This window comes from Malus domestica, chromosome 05 (assembly GCF_042453785.1).
Source record: "Malus domestica chromosome 05, GDT2T_hap1".
In the NCBI taxonomy this organism is placed as follows: Eukaryota; Viridiplantae; Streptophyta; class Magnoliopsida; order Rosales; family Rosaceae; genus Malus; species Malus domestica.
This window is the reverse complement of record NC_091665.1, coordinates 34,635,008-34,654,362: the sequence shown is the minus strand read 5'-3', so window position 1 is coordinate 34,654,362 and position 19,355 is coordinate 34,635,008. Positions and strand designations below refer to the sequence as shown.

Here is a 19,355-nt window from a genome sequence, read left to right as displayed (position 1 = left end):
TCCATCAGAAATCCGAATGAAAATGAAATAAACTGTAGAAACTAGCAGGTAACTGGACTTGGATATGGACTGATGAGTACAGTTGGGCTAGAGCAACCTGATTGTTGCTTAGTAATCCACCGAACCCGATCATTTTCATGCTCAAAATGTGATGCAGCAGGGACTTATTGGCCGCTGTAACATAGGTATGTAATTTCATTTTGTGATGACTAATCCTTATTGAGCATATGCATAACTATGTGTGTGCTTACTTGCATAAATGACATTTTTCTACGAGAGATACTCTCCTATAATTGGTGACGCCACATGACAAATATTTATTAATAATGAGATAATTTTTTAACACATGACAAACATTTAATAAATCAGTGACACCACGAGAATTAGGCGTAAGTTTCAAAAAAATAATCTCTCCTTTGATTTCTATTGTGTGGAGATTTTTACTTCCACGTCTATATTAATTTGATTACTGTTTTCTCATTTGGAGATTTAGTTGTGATGTTCTTTTCATAATTTAGTGAAAACATTAATTTAAGCAGTGGGACACCTATAGTGGCCAATGATATAAAGAGCGTTACTTGATTTGTATCAGGCTACAATAGCTAGAAACCAACAATATATATACACACACCAAACCCACGTCAGAAAATACAGTTTTATGCATACTTACTAATATTAAACAAGGGATTAGTTAACTAAGCTAGGTCATCATATTTCATATTGCTAGCAGTAATATATGATCATAGAGGGTGTGAAACTACCCCGTATCCTACTATGACTTAATTAATTGTTACGAGATGGTTTATATATCTGCAGTGATAAATTAATTACATATGATATAGTAATTTTAACCCTAAAATGAAATAAAGTATAATAATATATGATAGTGCTTAAAAAGGCAGTCAACAACCTCATAATAAAATAGAATCCTAGGGTACTGTCACGTGAAGTTATATTAATTTCACATATTACATATGATATAGGTATTGACAACGTTCATATTTATATTTTAAGTTGTATTTTTGATAAATGATAGATATTTTATAACACAAACGAACTATATACAACATAACATGATCATATAACACAAATTAAACTGTAGTATTCATCACATCAAGAATTTCACCATATATATATTAACAATATTTTAAGTAAAAACTCATACTTACAAAGTTTAGACATATTTACAATATGGTCAACTAATTAATCATCATCGCATCCCTGGTCAAGTAGAGAGAGAAATGCACTACATAAGAAAGTAAAAGAGAAAAAAAAAGAGGTACGTACTATAACTAAAGAGGAGATAGCAGACATATTAAATATTATAGCAAAACAGATTAACTAATCAAAGTGGCATAGAGGCATGCAAATTCAGGTAGGTAGAGCTAGCATGACCACAAAGACTCTCCCATATTGGCCTGATCGGCCGCCATGTCCATTGAAAAAAAGGACTTGGTGGTAGCCGTCTGATGACTGCGATGATGATGGTGGTGATGAGAATTATCAGGTGCCATCTTTTGGTCTGGTGAGCAAGTAGTCGTTGAAGCAGTAGTAGTGGTAATAGCGAATTGGCCCATTCTCATGTGCACCACTTCAGCTTGTGCAATGGCCAATTGGGTTTGGAGTGCGTCGATTTGTTGTTGTAAAGATGATATTGCTCCAACACAACCGTACACAGGATCCCGGACTCTTGCATTTGCTTCATACACCATGGAACTCACTGCATCACTGCGTTGGTGCTCTGGTAATTCCTAAGTAATACCCATTGAAACTTCATTTAATAATGGTAAAGTAGACGTGATAGAATAAAACCCTAGTTAGTATTTTTTTTTCATAAGTATTGTAATTAGATGTAAATTTAGCTTTTCTATTTTCCAAGAATCCTAATCTTTGAAGTCTAAGGCCTGTGATGCATGTATAAAGAAGTTTATTACCTTCTGAGATCAATCAATCAATTCAATTTCAATATTTCTACATGGTATCAGTTATTTTCTAAAGCCTAGGTTTCTTTCCTTTGCCGCACCTTATATACAAACCCTAATTTTCCTTCTTGTACCGCAAGCCCTAGCTTTTTCTATGAAGTAATAGTATTTGTGTAGACAAGCACTTGAGAAAATGACAAAAGAAAAGAAGAAGAATTGATCTGATCTTATTGGGAAATATAAAGTTTGACGATGAAAAAGTTAAAGTCCTCTAAGCCATATCACTGGCCTGGTTTTGTGGATTAAGTGATCGACCATGAAAGTTAGAGAAGAAAATCAACAAAAGGCATCAATTCAATGGAGTTATTTTCACACTCCAACCGATTTGTATGAGACACTTAATAATTTTTTGTCATTCTACCTTACCCATAACATTACCATACTAATTTTGTATCAATTATTTGTGCCAAACAGTAATGGTGTCGAACCAAAGATATTTGGTATGGTACTGATATCCAAAACCAACTATTATATATATATATATATATTTTATATAATAATAGTTAATAACTATTATCTTTAATATACCATTTAGTTTTAACTTTTATTTGATTTGGTTTTGTAACCCTAATTTTTATCTTTAATCTTTTATGTATGGTTTGACTTGCTAAAGCGTGTAAAATAAGGATGTAATGTAATGAATGAGATTAACAGCCGTAGGCATTTTACGAGTTTAAATGAATAGATGTCATCGTGACATCATGGTAGTGTAATATTTAGATTCTATATTTTATTGAAACCTTACAATATTCAAGAACTTTTACTTATACTTACGTGGGGATCAACATCATTTTTGGACTATATGATATCTATTTTGTCTTTATCTAACCCTAATAAAGCAAAATGGCCAATTGAATACTTAAGCAAACAGCCGAATTTCCTTTTCCTTTTGGAAAATTGGAGCATCTTTATGTAGCATTTGACTCTAAAGTTATTTGAGAAATAGGTTGGGACATTGAAAATGTAAATAACGACCGGCGGTTTTCAACTGTATTTAACCACAATAACCGGGTAAAGGTGGAGCAAAGAAATGGAAGAACATATTTTTAGCTTTTTTGAATATTTTTCTACCTAAAACAGTAAGAAGGTATCAATTTGGTCAATAAAAGACTCAAATAAAATAATAGCATGGTATCAATTTGGTTGATAAAGACTCAAATAAAATAATAGCATGAATAGCAACACAACCCACCAAAATTAGATTTTTCCTTGGATGGAGCCAATATATTGATACAGGTGCGAGTTCCCCTAAGATAAACAAAGAGAAGCCACATGTTGAGGAGGATTGATCTGAATCTTTGTAAGTAGATCTCTTCTTAAATATTTTGACGAACATGTTTTAATAAAACTTGCATGCCTTTGATATTAGTCTTAGATGAGACTAGATTTTGGATTGCGATGATTAGATGATATTAAAATGTTATTTATATTTATATTGTATTTATTTTCAACATATGGTCTGTTAAACATAGAGTATAGTTTCTCTACGACAATAGAATGTTTGCATGTGTTATATTTTCTAGTAGATGGTAGATTCACTAGTAGACGCTAGTGTGATTGATAGTCAGTGGATGCTAGTATTACAAAGTTAGACGCCGTGCACACATGTGCATGTACTCGCACTAGTAGATGTTGTTAATATGGTAGTTCCTCAGGTATGATTTTTGATTTCTGACTAATATGTATTTTTCAACTATTACGTAGTAGATACTAGTACGTAATTTTAAACTATACAATTTTTCTAAAATGAAGGTTAGTATATATATGTTCGTAAATATTTTGACTTGATGATTGATTACGATTCCCTCACACTTTGTTTTTGCCTCCATGTGAGACCTAGTTGGCGTAGTCGTACACTCTCTTACGGAATAGGGTGATCATACTCTCTGTCTATTGTCTTAGTTGTCGTAATAAATAAACGAATTTACAGTTACTCTTGCACATTGCATGACTACTTGTGTATATTGTTGCTTTACTACTTCTGTGCTATGAACTTATGTGACAGGTAATAAAAGGTATAAACCCTTTGGTGTGCCCTTCGGGGAAGTTGAGTTTTAACTGTGTTTTCCCCTGCAAGATTTTATTTGGTATTATTGTATTTGTAGGGGAGATTCTGCTGGATTTTTAGTAGAATTGGACCTGAAATTTTTAATTGTCACATATTAATTACTTTATTATGGCTTCGTAACCACACGATATCATTGGCTAGCACAGTTTGACGCATCGCCTACATGGCTATTTGGTTCGGGATGTGTCAAATGTATACATATATTTCTCAAAAGAATAATGCTACACCTACTATTTATTTGTACCATCTATTTGTATAATCTATATTTATCATCTATTTGTACCATCACTTGTACCATCTCTCTGATAGAGATGGGATCTGCATGCGTTGGTGGGCTCTCTATTAGAGAGATAATACAAGTGATGGTACAACTAAATGGTAAGTACAACACTACTCTATATTTCTAGATGCATTGAAAAATCAACTAGTTTAACAGCTGAGAAATTGTTTAATATTGCAAAAGCTCACAAGTAGGGAAATGTTTACAAGAGTTACACGATGATCCTTACAACATGCGTGGTCTACATCATCATTTTCATTTTTTCTTTTGAGTGAAAGAAGAAAATTGTTGTGGTATCAATTAGCCAACATCTTATCAATTAGTTTTTAGAGATAATTTAGTTCTTTGTTAGAATGACTGCTTTTCCTTTTTGTTTCTTTTCCTTTGGACAAACTAAGGCATGCATGTTTTTTCCTTGCCACATGCTAGCTACCTATAATATGGGTTTCATCATTATAAGACACCAACAAAAGATAGAATCAAAGTGCTTTTTACATGCGCGCGGGTCGAGTCACACACACATACATACACATATATATGTTTAGATTTTATAACAACTAAGGATCTGATCGATGAAGTGTGATGTGGATGCTTTTAAACATTAAATGGCGTGGATCATAACTTAATAAAGCCATCTCTTTCAGCTGAGATGATAGCTAGAAGTAACCACCTCATGTAATCTATGGCCAACAACTGAAACATTGTTTTTATCTCCTAAAACTGAATCTTAGTATATTTTATGCCTTTTGGGTATATTACTCATTTAACCCTCAACTCGCCCCACATCCATGCTACAATTGTTGTAATGACAAGAACAAGAAATTAACTAAGACAAGACATGTTGCAATGTCCTTCCCAAGTCACTTTCTTTCATTTAGAGTTGACGGCCTTGAAGAGAAACTGGTTAGATTTAAGTGAGGAATTTCCAGAAGTCCCAAGGAAATAGAGCCAAGTTATCAAGGAATGGATCATAAAATGTTAGATAGGAATGATTAAAAATGTCCGTTGTGAATAAGACATGTGAGATGGATTTTGTAATCGACTCCTCCCAAGTAGGGATTTGCAGTCTGATGCTTATGAAGGCATTTCTAATTTAGACATAGAAATCTCTTATCCAAACATAGCCTTCCTCAAAGCATTCTCAAAATAAATTCATAAAAATATTTGATTGGGGTAATAGTACTGCCTTAATTATGTTAATTAGAAGTTTACTGTAACTATCCAAAGCCGTAATTCCATCTATTCTTTGCTTCAATATGCACAATAAGAGAAATGGTATCTTACCGGACAATTTGAAATTACATTGAAATGGTTTAACCATTAACCTGTCATAACCCCAATACATTTCATCATTCTCCCTCACCCTGAAACCTCAAGGGCATTATATATTGTCTTACTCTTGACTAGACCTTTTTGGTAGAAAAATCTTTTATTTGAATGTACAATTTAGATTGAGATGTTAACAGTATGACATGAATCTGGTAAAGATCACATAAGCCCTAAAGAATAATGCTACGTATATATTGCACAAACTTATCAAGTACGTACTTATAGAGTAGAGAGAGTTGAACCTGTAGCATCTTGTTGACATTGCTAGCACCAAAAACCTTGTGGACACTGGCAAACTTCTGGGGCTCGTCAGCTGGAAAATAAGGAGCAAAAACACAATCCTGAGCACATCTCCTTCGCAGAAGTTTGCATGCTGCGCATGGAGACGTAGAACCTTGTTTTCTACCACTCTGACTCTCCATTTTCTCAGCTGGAGTTAGAAAAAAAGAAAAGATCTAAAAGCTCAATTGCAGTTTTAGGGACCAATTGGTTAAAAACTGAAAAAAAGAAATTCAAGATATACGATTGACCAAAAATAAAATGAAGGTAGATTAACTGGCCAAATTTTGCTGGGTGTGTGTTGAGATTGAGAGAGGGATGAAAGGGGGGGGCTTTAGGTGAAGGCGAGCAGGAGGTTATATAGAGAGAAGTAAGTGACAGAAAATCTTGGGAGGGTCCCAGAAAAGAAGAGCCCATAGATTTTGTTGGACAAAACATTGTTTTGATAAGATCTTTAGCCCCACAACAATAATGTATTTTCCTACCTCGTCTATATGAAGCTTTTATATATATTACTAGACTAGAAATTTTTACACAGAATTGTTATAGTTTCATTCTGGATTCTAGCATATTCCAGCAATATTTAAAACTAAAAAAATAATAATATTGACTTCCATCTATTTTCACATATTTTGAGAGCATGATATTAGATTATTTTATAGTCCAAATAATCAAAAGCAATTTGAGAAAATACTCCATTGATTATACTTTTTATAGAAAAGTTGATATCTACTCAATTTCATTAGAATATTTTGAAAAACTTACGTCTTTGACTATGTTTTCATGTTAAAAAACTTGTCATAGTGAGATGATAAGCTCAATTAATAGCTAGGGTTTTCATTTGTTATTGAGAGCTGCTAAACCCACCTCACAACCTTATCTCTCCACCCACTTTTAAATGAAAATTTTAATGGCATATTTGACTTTTTGTAAAATGACTTCTAAAGCCCTAATGAAAATTAATCCTAAACTATTTTATAGCCAAAAGAATAAAAAAAAAAATTAAAGTAGACGAAGAAGCTTTCTTCAAAATGGAAGAAGAGAAAAAATGAAAAAATGAGAATAAAATTAAGAAAAAAAGAAAAGAGCCCAACCAATCCGTTTCAGAAAACACACTTTCCTCTGAATCTTCTCGGATCAAATTTTTTAAAATTTATTTTTGAACTTCTTATATTTCGAATCCAAACGACACCATTGAGATTTTTCCGGAGAAAGCATTTCAAAGCTCCAACTGATTCTTTGTTGATATCAGCGGCGAATACAATGAGGAAGAATTGGGATATTTTTTGGAGTTTCCAGCTCTAGACAGGTGAACCTGTTCGGGAAGTACGAGGTGTACCACGAGCGGAACGTCCACACGACGCAGAGATGGCCTGGAGGCTGATTGATCGAAAGATCAAATTAGAATGAATCCTCCCTTGCGACGACCGATAGTTTGGAAGTTAATTAGGGTAATCGCCAAGGACGGGACGACAGGTAACCAAAGTTTTTATGAGGGGTGAGACTATAAGATGGGGTGGGGAAATAGGATTTTGTGGGCATGGGTCTAGCAGCTCTCTTGTCATTTTGTTTCATACCTATTTTTTTTATCTTTTAAGTGATGTATTTGGAGCCGATGCTACAGAGCTATGCACATGCGATAACATTAGAAAAACGATATATATATGGAGACTATTTATGACTCGTTTAAGAAGAAAGAATGCTTTTCAATGATTTTGTATTCATCTCATTCAAAGGTATATATACAATCATATACAATCCTATCACAATAAAGGAAAGAATAATTACATCCTAAACTAGGAAACCAAATATGGTAGGAATCCCACAATTATAGGAATCCTAATACAAGTCAACACTCCTCCTCAAGTTGGTGCATAGATGTTGCACATGCCCAACTTGTCTAGAAACCTCGAAAACTTGTCACTTGAAACCGCCTTAGTGAGAATATTTGCTACTTGGTCTTCCGTTCCTATGGGAGGAACCTCAATTATTTTGATTTCTAGCTTCTCTTTAATAAAGAACCTGTCAACCTCTACATGCTTAGTTCGATCATGTTGCACTGGATTATGAGCGATATCACGAGCAGCTTTATTGTCACAAAATAACTTCATCGGCTGACCATGTTTAACCCCCAAGTCTTCTAACAGAAACTTAAGCCATAAGATTTCACAAATACCAAGTGCCGTACCTCTAAATTCGGCTTCCGCGCTTGACCTTTCTACGACATTCTGCTTCTTGCTTTCTCCATGTTACTAGATTTCCCCTAACAAAGGTGAAATACCCCGATGTCGAGTGCCTATCATCCGTCAATCTTGCCCAGTTTGCATCTGTATATCACTCAATTCTGAAATGCCCATTTTTCCGAAACAAAATTCCTTTACTAGGGCTTCCTTTCAATTAACTCAATATTCTCATAACGGCACTCATGTGTCGTTCTCCTGGATTATGCATATATTGACTAACTACACTTAATGCATGAGCAAGATCCGGCCTAGTATGGGCCAAGTACATTAATCTTCCTACTAACCTTTGGTATCTCCCTTTATCAACCGGTACTTGGTTCTGATCGATACCCAACTTCACTCATTCAGCCAACGGAGTAGCTACCGGCTTACATGCCGACATACCAGTTTCTTCTAACAGGTCAAGAACATACTTCATTTGTGATAGAAATATCCCGGACTTACATCTTGACACTTCAATCCCAAGGAAATATTTTAACGAACCCAGATCTTTCATTTCGAATTCCGCGAACAAATACTTTTTCAAGGCTGCTTGCTCACCAGGGTCGTTACCAGTCATCACCATGTCATCCACATATACAATGAGAGCTGTAACCTTACCGTTCTGGCGTTTCAGGAATAACATGTGATCCCAATTACTTTTCCTATAACCGAATGTTCTCATGGACTTGGTAAATCTACCAAACCAAGCTCTCGGAGACTGCTTTAACCCATACAATGATTTCCTGAGCCTACATACCTTTTGTTTCCGTATGTCCGGATCATTACACCCTGGTGGAAGGTCCATGTAAATCTCCTCGGTTAGATCTCCATGGAGGAATGCATTTTTTACGTCAAATTGTTGCAAAGGCCAATCTAGATTTGCTGCAATGGACAGTAGAACATAGACTGTATTGATCTTTGCCACTGGTGCGAACGTATCAATGCAGTCGATGCCATATTTCTGTGTATGTCCCTTTACCACCAATCTTGCTTTAAAGCGATCCACCATTCCATCTGCTTTGTATTTCATTGTATAGACCCATTTGCATCCCACAGATTTCTTTCCAGCTGGTAAGTTAGTAATTTCCTAGGTAGCATTCTTCTTCAACGATCTCAATTCTTCGTTCATTGCATCTTTCCAGCAGGAATCTGTTAAGGCCTCATGCACACTATTAGGAATAGATACAGTAGATAATTGATGTACAAATGACTTATTTGATTCTAACAGGTGACAGGTAGACACATAATTATTTAATGGATATCTCACTCTTGAATCTGAATTTGGTTCACTTACCGAATACTTATGTTTACACATAATTATTTAATGGATATCTCACGCTCTGGAAGGCGACGAAGTTGAGGTGCATCCGGTGTAGAAGACGATTGGTTATAAGAATTAACAGACGACGAGTCCATACTTAGACCTGATATAACATTTGGAGAAGCATTCTGTGATAATTGCTTCTCGGTGCTATTGACACTAGTGTGTTGTTGCGGCTCGGTTCCATCGAAAACAGTGGGTTGCAGCTCACTTTCAAGCCCAAAGCCCGTATGACCCGAGGGCTGGTCCTGCATATACCTTTCAAGCCTAACACCCGTGGGACCCGTGGGCTGGACAATATGCTGATTTGCTGGTTGCTGTTGATCACCTACAATTGTGCGTTGTTGCTCTTCATGTGTCGTGGGCTCCAAATGTGAAGACTGTCATTGCTGCTCTTTGTGCAGCTCATTGCTAGCCACGGGAAAATAATCAAGGGTCAGAACTTCATTGTCTCGGTACTCCCCCTGAAGTGAGGACTCGGATGATCCAAAAAACATGTCCTGCTCATGGAAAATCACATCTTGAGTGATAAACATTTTCCTACTCGAAGGATAATAGCAACGATATCCTTTTTTAGTAGTGGCATAACCCAAAAACACACAACGGAGGGCTCGAGGCTCAAGTTTATTGTTTTGTTGAAGAGGATGAAGGTGAACAAAAGCAACACACCCTAAGACCCGGGGGGAAAATTTGGAGTCGATGGACAGCTCGTATGAGACATGAGAGTCTGAAATGGCGTATGGAAGTTGATAGTACGAGAAGGAAGATGATTAATAAGATAGGCTGCAGACGTAAGTGCTTCACCCCAATAATGTAGAGGCAGATGTGCCTCAATGAGCGAAGCACGAACCATCTCTAACAAGTGTCTATTTTTGCGTTCAGCTAACCCCATTCTGTTGAGGAGTATACGTGCATGTGGTCTGATGAACAATACCATGCAGTTCAAGGAAGGAACGAAGTTCCATATTAACATATTCACTGCCATTGTCACTTCTAAGAACCTGGATATTCATGTTGTACTGCACAACAACCATTTTATGGAACTTTTGAAAGGCCGAACTAACTTCACTTTTCGACTTTAACAAACTAACCCAAGTCATTCTTGTACAATCGTCAATAAAAGTGATAAACCAGTGAGCACCACCAAGAGTAGCTATTTTTGACGGACCCCATACATCAGAATGCACAACCATAAAAGGAACCGAACTTTTATTTAAACTGGGAGGAAAGGAAGTTCGATGGCTCTTCTCCATTTCACAAACATCACACTTAAACTGAGAAACATCATTCTTGACAAACAAATTAGGAAATAATTTATGTAGATAACCAAAAGAAGCATGCCCAAGGCGCCGATGCCATATCCAGATGTCCGACACTTTATTATTATCCCATTGAGAATCAGCAACGGAAAGAGCTTGAGTCAGCAAGCCAGAACCACTAGTTGTCAACTCCAGGTAATAAAGCTTCCCTCGTCTAATACCATAACCAATCGTCTTCCGCGTCCGGATGTCCTTAAAAACACAAAAATAGGGCCAAAAAACAACCAAATAGTGTAAGGCAAGGGTTATTTGGGCAACGGATAACAACTTATAATTTAGAGAGGGAACCACAAGAACAGTGTCAAGTTTCATGGTATCAGAAAGGGAAACAGTGCCTTCCCCAATAACAGGGACGACATTACCATTAGCAACATTGACTACGGTTTGTGTGGAGGTTTTTAATGATGGAACCTGTCTACAATCACAAGTCATATGTTCAGTAGCTTCGGAATCAATTATCCATGTATTATTCGTAACAGAAGTAAAGGTAATTAGTGCCTTACCATCACTACCTGTCGCAGCCATCATGGCAGATGCCTTGTCCGCCATCTGGTCGGAATCACTTTTGGTTTCGGCAACGGAAGCTCGAGATTTGTTGCACCGAGGATCACGAGTCTTATCCCAATTCTCGGGATATCCAATTAGCTCAAAACATCGACTTTTGGAGTGTCCTGTCATGCCACAATGTGGGCACTTACCTTGGGGACGATCCCTGCTTGTCTGGCTAGGGCGGGTTGGTCCTGGTCGGTTTTGTGATCCGTCTTTGTTCGACCAAGAGGATGATCCACGAGCCTTTGCTGCCATGGTAGCAGGTTCACTTTTTTCAACTTCTATCTTCATTGCTTCATTCCGATCGGCTTCTCGACGAACATATGCATAAGAAGCCTGAAGCCCAAGCGGGGGATCCTTCCGCAACACTTCTCCACGAACTTGATCAAACATATCATTGAGACCACCAAGAAACACATAAACTCGTTGCCTCTCAGTGGATTTGTGAAACACTTTGATGTCGTTTTCGCACTCCATGGATACTTTATTAAAGTGATCCAATTCCTGAAAAATCTCAGTTAGCTCCTCGAAATAGGTAGCCAACGGTCTGCCATTCTAACGAAGACGTGATGCCTTCTGATTCAACGAATAAATTCTAGCCTCGTCATTCTCATCAAAGTAGGCTGCCTTAAGAAAGTCCCAAATTTCCTTTGAAGTAGACAACCGAATATACCGTTTCATAATCTTAGGCTTCATTGACGACAGAAGCCAACTCTTAATTTTTTGATCTTCAAATAACCAATCATCATATTTAGGATCGTCTTCGTTAGGTGCCTTGATAGACCCACGAAGATATCCCATCTTCTTCCTTCCAGCGATATGGATTTGAATGAGAGAAGCCCACAAATCATAATTCTTTTCATCCAATACCATACCAATATTAAAGCTTGAATTTTTAGACTGCACCATAATTGGAGCAGCAACAGGAACCATCATTGAGCCGGCCCCCTTTTCTTCAACCATGTGTCTCACTGTCGGTATAACTCAACTTGCAGCTTTGTGGTGAAATTTGGAGTAAGAGAATAGTCGATCAAAAAAACTGGGCAGCAACGACAAGTCGCTCGCTACAATTGGTCGGGTAAATAAAACAACAGATCAGAAGCACAGCAAAACTGTGCTGAGCACGGCAGATACGAACCCAGGTAGGGTTCGGTTTTTTCCCTTTTTTTTCCTAACTTGGCTCTGGTGCCAAGAAGAAAGAATGCTTTTCAATGATTTTGAATTCATCTCATTCAAAGGTATATATACAATCATATACAATAATTACATCCTAAACTAGGAAATCAAATATGGTAGGAATCCCACAATTGTAGGAATCCTAATACAAGTCAACAGTTTAGAAGTGCTTTTAAATGACTGAAAGTGTTTTTGGTGAAAGGACTTTTGGAACCAATCCTTAATAAAAATACAATTGAATCCTGGAAAAGGATTTGAAGTGTTTTCTACAATAAGCACATGACTGGTGCTTCTTCCACCAAAAGCGCTTTCAATCATTTTAAAAACATTTGAGTCACTATGTTATATTTAATGTGATATATGGTGTATATGTGCGTTTTCTTTGTCTACGTGTGTATTAAATTGATTTTTGAATGAACAAATCTATTTATAAAAGGAAATACACCAATTTCATTTTGTCCCACCTTAATATTAAAATTTGAGATTTCAACTTGATTTTAAAAAAATTATGATTCTTCACCCCACACTAATGTCGTCAAGTATTTCATCCAAAACATGGCATGAGCAGCATCTTCTCTCTGCGTTTATGGTTACAAAGTCAAGTGAGGGAATGAGGTTGCGTATAGGCCCTTACTCAAGGGTCCAGCGTAGGGGTTGGTTTTGGTCGAGGGAGCTTCGTAAATTAAGGATGGAGGTAGGTTTCGAGTGGGTAGCTGCTTGTGGGTGGATGTGGTCGGAGGTTATGGCTGGGGTGGCTAGAGGAGGTCATGAGTGTGGCAGTGAGGAGATAGAAGGTGAGTGAGTCTACGACAGTCAAACAAATAATGAATCTACTAAAATCAACCAGTCACTTATGCAAAGCTTTTAGTTAGTACATCTCGAAATTTGTGTACATTTTTAAATCACAAATTTACATGTCTCGGAACTCTGATTGCAATGTTGAATTATTTGTTCATGAGATGATAATTGTAATGTAGAATACGTAAGTTCATATACTTGAAATATGTGACAACAATTCAGAGTTGTGTATATATTTCTCTAAAACCTTCAAGATTATGCAGTTTTGACATGTATAATTTAGTGTCAAAGTGTATTATACATATATATAACGTTGTAACTGCATAGCATAGTGTACCATCATAATTTGAAGATTAAAAAAGGAGGTGGTGGAATTGGAATAGACACAAAGGAGGTGGTGGATATGTTGGTAACAGGGGAAGACTACAACAATGTAGGTGGAAGGAATTATTTATGAAATCGGTGTCCCAACTTCCAAGTTGAGATCCGATTGTGTTTGTTTTTCACTCCTCGAAAGTGCAACAAGGTGGTGCATACAATGACTGCATATATATGTTTTTAGAGAACAAAAATTGTACCAATGAAATTATTTTGAGCAAATTTGGCTCTTCAACATCCTGAGTACTGATATTAATGTTTCTATTCGAATTTGATCACAGTAATAAAATTAGAACCATTTGACAAAATTAATAAAAATAAAAAGAAAGATAATAGCCACTCACACGTGGTAAGAGCACTTAAAAAATTAAAATTGTAAAGATAGTAGTGTTGGAAAAATATAACTTGGTATGATCAGTTATATTGCTGGTAACACCCAAAATAACTTGCTTTTAAATAAAAGGATAATTGTGTTTTATTAACATTGGTAATACATACGTCTGCCTCCCAAGACTTACATTTTTGTTTTTCCGAATTACAAGCAATAGTTTACATTAATTTATGACAAAAAAGAGGGCAGGGTTTGTGTTAGGAGTATTAATATCCTAGGGCTATGAGTTAGACACATGTCAAGAGAGTTAATAGTTAGTTAAGTTTGTTATAGAGAAGCTTAGAGTGTAAGCTACTATTACAAACTATATAAACCTTGTAACAGATATTTTGTAACTAACAAGAAAAGAAATACATTGTTTCTGATATTTTCTCTATCTCTCTAAACTCTTCTAATCTCAGTTCTTCGACTCTTCATCTTCTTTCTTTCTTTCTACAATGGTTTACATGGTATCATCACCGAAACAAGCATGAAAGCTTGACGGATTTCGATCTTGGTTATGGTTGCTTCCGCTTCTACAATCTTCTCTTCTCTTCATACTGTGATTTCTTCTGCTAAAATTGGGGCTTTTTTAGTCTTCTCTCTCTTCTGATTTGTTCTTGTCACGAGTATACCCACCAAGTGTTTGTGATTAGTCCTCTGTCAAGATTTCTTTGGGATTTTCTAATAATCGGTAACAATGGTGACTGCTGCTCAATTACAGATTCTCCAGTCTCCAATTGCGTCTTTGATCTCGTTAGTTTCAAGCTCAGTTAATGTGAAATTGGATGAAACAAATTATTTGGCTTGGCATTTTCAGATGGAGCTACTGCTTGAAGGCCATAGTATCATTGGTTTTGTTGATGGCTCGATCCATTGTCCTGATAAATTTTGCCAAGAATCAGTTGGGGATTCTACTACACGGGTTCAATCTGATGCCTACAGAGTGTGGAAGATGCATGATAAAGCCTTAATGCAGTTGATTACTGCAACCTTGTCTCCTGCTGGAATTTCGTGTGCGATCGGCAGTACCAGTTCCAAAGAGTTGTGGACAAGGCTTAAAGAACAGTTCTCAACCATCACAAGAACTAGTATCTTTCAACTCAAATCTGAACTGCAAAATATAAAGAAGGGTAATGATTCTGTCACTGTATATTTGTAGAAAATTAAAGAAGCAAAGGATTTATTGTCTGCTGCTGGTGTATTCTTTGATGACGATGATATTGTGATTCTTACACTCAATGGTCTGCCTGCTGAATTTAATACTATACGATATGTGTTTCGGGGTCGTGAAACTGTGATATCATTGAAAGATCTTCGATCTCAATTGTTAGCTGAAGAAACATTGATTGAAACTATTCTTGCATCACCTATTTTGTCTGCACTAATGGCACAGAACAATGACTTGGTGTCCAAGAATCAGTCTTTTTCAAACTCTAGGGGAAATCATGCTAGTGCATATAGGTCTTTTAATCAGAATGGTAAAGGCAGAAATCGGGTTGGTTCCAATTTCAATCCGAGATATGGCAATAGCAAGAACTTTCACTCAAGTCCTGCTCCTGGCATACTTGGTACATCTCCACCAAGAACACAGACTTATGGGTTTCTGCCTCAACTCTGTCAAATCTGTGGGAAACCTAATCATTTGGCATCTACATGTCGATTCAGAAACACAAATGTCTCCCAAGGTTGTCAAATCTGTGGCAAGCACAACCATCTGGCTGATACCTGCAGATATCGAAATACGGGTGGTTCTTCAGGATGCCAGTTATGTGGGAATCAATATCACAGTGCAGACACATGTTTTCAGAAAAATGCAACTCCTTCAATGAATGCTATGCATGTTGCACCAACCAATGATTCTTATTCCTCATTCTCAGTGCCTGCTGCAGTGTCTCAGCAACAAGTTCAGCCACAAGTTTGGCTTACTGATTCTGGTGCAAATCATCATATGACCTCTGAAATGGGAAATCTCTCATTGTCCACTCCATATCCTTCAAATGAAACCATTCAAGTAGCTAATGGTGAAGGTTTAGATATCTCTCATATTGGTTCCAGTTTTCTAAAGACTCCAATGCAGCCTATTAGGCTTAATTCTATTCTATACGTACCAAAACTGTCTCAAAATTTATTGTTTGTGCATAAGATCTGTTTGGATAATAACTGTTGGTTGATTTTCGATGCTTTTTCATTTTGGATTCAGGACAAAGCCACAGGGAGGATACTGTACAGAGGGCTGTGTCATAATGGATTGTATCTTATCATCTCACCAAGTTCTCATTCAGCTATCAATAAGGGGAAAACAGTAGCATTTCTGGGAAAACAAATTTCAGTCAGTATTTGGCATAAGAGACTAGGTCACCCCTCTAATTCCATTGTATCTCAAGTTTTAAATTCCTCTCATGTTCCCTATGTTGCCAATAAAGACCCTTCCTTGTGTCAATCATGTTTAGAGGGAAAATTTAGTAAATTGCCATTTTCTTCCTCAGTAGCCAAGTCTGTAAAACCTTTTGCTCTTGTTCATAGTGATGTCTGGGGTCCTGCTCCGTGCCTTTCTCTAGAAGGATACAAATACTATGTCACCTTCATTGATCATTGTACAAAATATTGTTGGATCTTTCCTATATGCAATAAAAGTGATGTTTCTGGTATATTTGTTTCCTTTTACTCTTTCATCCTTAATCAATTTCAAACTTCCATTCAAACTCTCCAAAGTGATGATGGTGGTGAATATATCAGTAAACCATTCCAAAAGTTTTTATCTGAAAAAGGCATCAAACATCAATTATCCTGCCCTCACACACGAGAACAGAATGGGATAGCCGAAAGGAAACACAGGCATATAATTGAAACATCTATTACTTTATTACAATCTGCTTCCTTACCATCTTTGTTTTGGTCCTTTGCTTGTCAAACCTCAGTCTATTTGATTAATAGGATGCCATCTTCATCATTGGGAAATAAGTCTCCATTTCAACTACTTTACAATTCTATTCCTGAGATACAACATCTGAAAGTGTTTGGCTGTTCTTGTTATCCTTGGTTGAGACCATACATTCATACCAAATTAGATTCCAGAACAACCAAATGTGTGTTTTTGGGGTATGCATCCAAATATAAAGGTTTTCTTTGCTTTGATGTGTCTAGCAACAAAGTGTATGTCTCCAGACATGTTTTATTTGATGAGACAGAGTTTCCTTATACATCTCTGGTGTCTAAATCTCAGCCTAGTTGTCCTTCACCCTTACCATCACAACTACCAACCCTGTTTCCAGTTCCGAATCAAAGTAATGTTCTTGTCATACCTGGTTCCAGATCTTCACCTAGTGTCATGCCAAATACTGATAGTCAATTCTCCGAAGACTTCACTAACGTTCCAATTGCAATTTCAACCTCCAGTGCAGAAAGTTCGTCTGCTAGTCAGTTCATTGTTCCCTCAATAACACAGCCATCTTTCTCTACAATCCCTGTTGTACCTGAATTCCAACCTGAGCAGTTGCAAGTGGTTTTTTCTGTTCCTCCAGTTAATCTCCATCCAATACAGACAAGGTCCAAAAGTGGGATTGTTAAGAGAATTGCTTTACTTGCTGCTGTTCATGAAAATGGTGGTGTTGATTTGACTCAAGTGGAACCTGCCACATATAAATCTACACTGAAATCTCCAGTTTGGTATGATGCTATGACAGAAGAGATCTCGCTTTACATAATCAGGGTACTTGGTCCTTAGTCCTACTGCCTAAACACAAGAACTTAGTTGGCTGTAAATGGGTGTATAAGCTCAAAAGGAATGCTGATGGTTCAATTGGGAGATACAAGGCATGGTTGGTGGCAAAGGGATTTAATCAAGAAGAGGGTATAGATTATGGAGAGACCTTTAGTCCTGTTGTTAAACCAACAACAGTGAGACTAGTCCTGGCTTTATCAACTCATTTTGGTTGGACTTTGAGACAATTAGATGTGAAAAATACCTTCCTTCATGGCATATTGCACGAAGAGGTTTATATGTCCCAACCACCAGGATTTGTTGATTCCAAGCATGAAGATTATGTTTGCAGGTTACATAAATCTCTCTATATTTTGAAGCAGGCACCAAGGGCTTGGAATGACCGGTTCACTACATTCCTACCATCTTTGGGCTTCAAATTTACATATACCGATTCATCCCTATTTGTCAAAACTGTTGACAAGTCTGTGGTTATCTTGCTGTTATATGGTGATGACATAATCATAACAGACAGTGCTCCACAATCTATTAATGAAGTCATTCATTCTCTTGCTAAGGAGTTTGAAATCAAAGATTTGGGACCACTTCATTATTTTCTGGGGATTCAAATTGTGCAGAATAAGGATGGCTTGTTTCTGTCCCAAGGCAAGTATGTTATTGATTTGTTAACTAAGTCTGAAATGCTACTCTTCAAACCGTGTGCTACCTCATGTTTGCCATACAACAGACTACTTTCAGATGATGGCAAGCCTTATAACAACCCTTCATTGTATAGGAGCCTGGTTGGTGCTCTCCAGTACTTGACATTCACTAGACCCGACATTGCTTTTGCAGTGCATCAGGTTTGTCAGTTTATGCAACGCCCAATGGACTCTCACTTTATGGCTGTCAAACAGATTCTTAGGTACTTAAAGGCTACTTAAGGGTATGTTATTCAGTATGTCAGAGGCTCCCTTGATATAACTGCCTATAGTGATGTAGATTGGGCTGGAGACCCTAATAATAGAAGGTCAACTACTGGCATGGTAGTGTTCTTAGGTTCTAATCCTATATCATGGATGTCCAAGAAACAAACAACTGTGTCTCGATCATCCACTGAAGCAGAATATCGGGCCTTGTCTACTATGGCTGCTGAACTAGATTGGCTCAAGTCTCTGCTGTAGTTTTTACAGGTTTCAATTGCTACGCACCCTCTCCTCTTTTGTGACAACTTGTCTACGATCGCCTTGACTTGTAATCCGATTCAACATCAACGCACAAAGCATATTGAGGTGGATGTACATTTTGTTAGAGAACGGGTGGCAAAACAACAATTACAGGTCCACTTTGTGTCTTCCACTGAGCAGTTTGCTGATATCCTTACAAAAGAACTTTCTGCACCGTTTTTCAGGACTCATTGTTCCAATCTCAGGACTTTCTCTGCCCCTGAGCTTGAGGGGGGATGTTAGGAGTATTAATATCCTAGGGCTATGAGCTAGACACATGTCAAGAGAGTTAATGGTTAGTTAAGTTTGTTATAGAGAAGCTTAGAGTGTAAGCTACTATTACAAACTATAT

At 37.0% G+C, this 19,355-nt stretch overlaps 3 protein-coding genes across 3 annotated transcripts; 1 reads left to right on the top strand and 2 right to left on the bottom strand.

The window, feature by feature from the left end:
• Nucleotides 1–1,113: 1,113 nt before the first annotated feature.
• On the bottom strand, nt 1,114–6,250 carry LOC103435417 (LOB domain-containing protein 4-like). Its single transcript, XM_070822625.1, has 2 exons — nt 5,902–6,250; nt 1,114–1,751 (listed from the first exon to the last, which is right to left on the bottom strand). The coding sequence occupies exons 1-2, from the start codon at nt 6,079–6,081 to the stop codon at nt 1,386–1,388; spliced, it is 546 nt and encodes a 181-aa protein (XP_070678726.1). The 5' UTR covers nt 6,082–6,250; the 3' UTR covers nt 1,114–1,385.
• Nucleotides 6,251–11,907: 5,657 nt separating this feature from the next.
• On the bottom strand, nt 11,908–12,315 carry LOC139196230 (uncharacterized). The gene has a single exon (XM_070821903.1). It carries the CDS (start codon nt 12,313–12,315, stop codon nt 11,908–11,910), a length of 408 nt encoding a protein of 135 aa, XP_070678004.1.
• A 901-nt stretch (nt 12,316–13,216) lies between these two features.
• LOC139196229 (uncharacterized) lies at nt 13,217–18,961 on the top strand. The gene is made up of 9 exons (XM_070821902.1): nt 13,217–13,322; nt 13,506–13,510; nt 13,679–13,759; nt 14,799–15,020; nt 15,237–16,181; nt 16,278–16,406; nt 17,301–17,786; nt 18,161–18,640; nt 18,737–18,961. The coding sequence occupies exons 1-9, from the start codon at nt 13,217–13,219 to the stop codon at nt 18,959–18,961; spliced, it is 2,679 nt and encodes an 892-aa protein (XP_070678003.1).
• Nucleotides 18,962–19,355: the final 394 nt, after the last annotated feature.

Excerpts from the sequence above, each read along its gene's own strand:
- LOC103435417 (XM_070822625.1), bottom strand. The coding sequence starts at position 6,081 with ATGGAGAGTCAGAGTGGTAGAAAACAAGGTTCTACGTCTCCATGCGCA. Across the intron at positions 1,752-5,901 it reads ATGTCAACAAGATGCTACAG|GAATTACCAGAGCACCAACG; the intron begins GTTCAACTCTCT and ends GGTATTACTTAG.
- LOC139196230 (XM_070821903.1), bottom strand. The coding sequence starts at position 12,315 with ATGGTTGAAGAAAAGGGGGCCGGCTCAATGATGGTTCCTGTTGCTGCT.
- LOC139196229 (XM_070821902.1), top strand. The coding sequence starts at position 13,217 with ATGGAGGTAGGTTTCGAGTGGGTAGCTGCTTGTGGGTGGATGTGGTCG. Across the intron at positions 15,021-15,236 it reads TTCAATCTGATGCCTACAGA|AAAATTAAAGAAGCAAAGGA; the intron begins GTGTGGAAGATG and ends GTATATTTGTAG. Across the intron at positions 16,407-17,300 it reads TTCTGGGAAAACAAATTTCA|CCTAGTTGTCCTTCACCCTT; the intron begins GTCAGTATTTGG and ends TCTAAATCTCAG.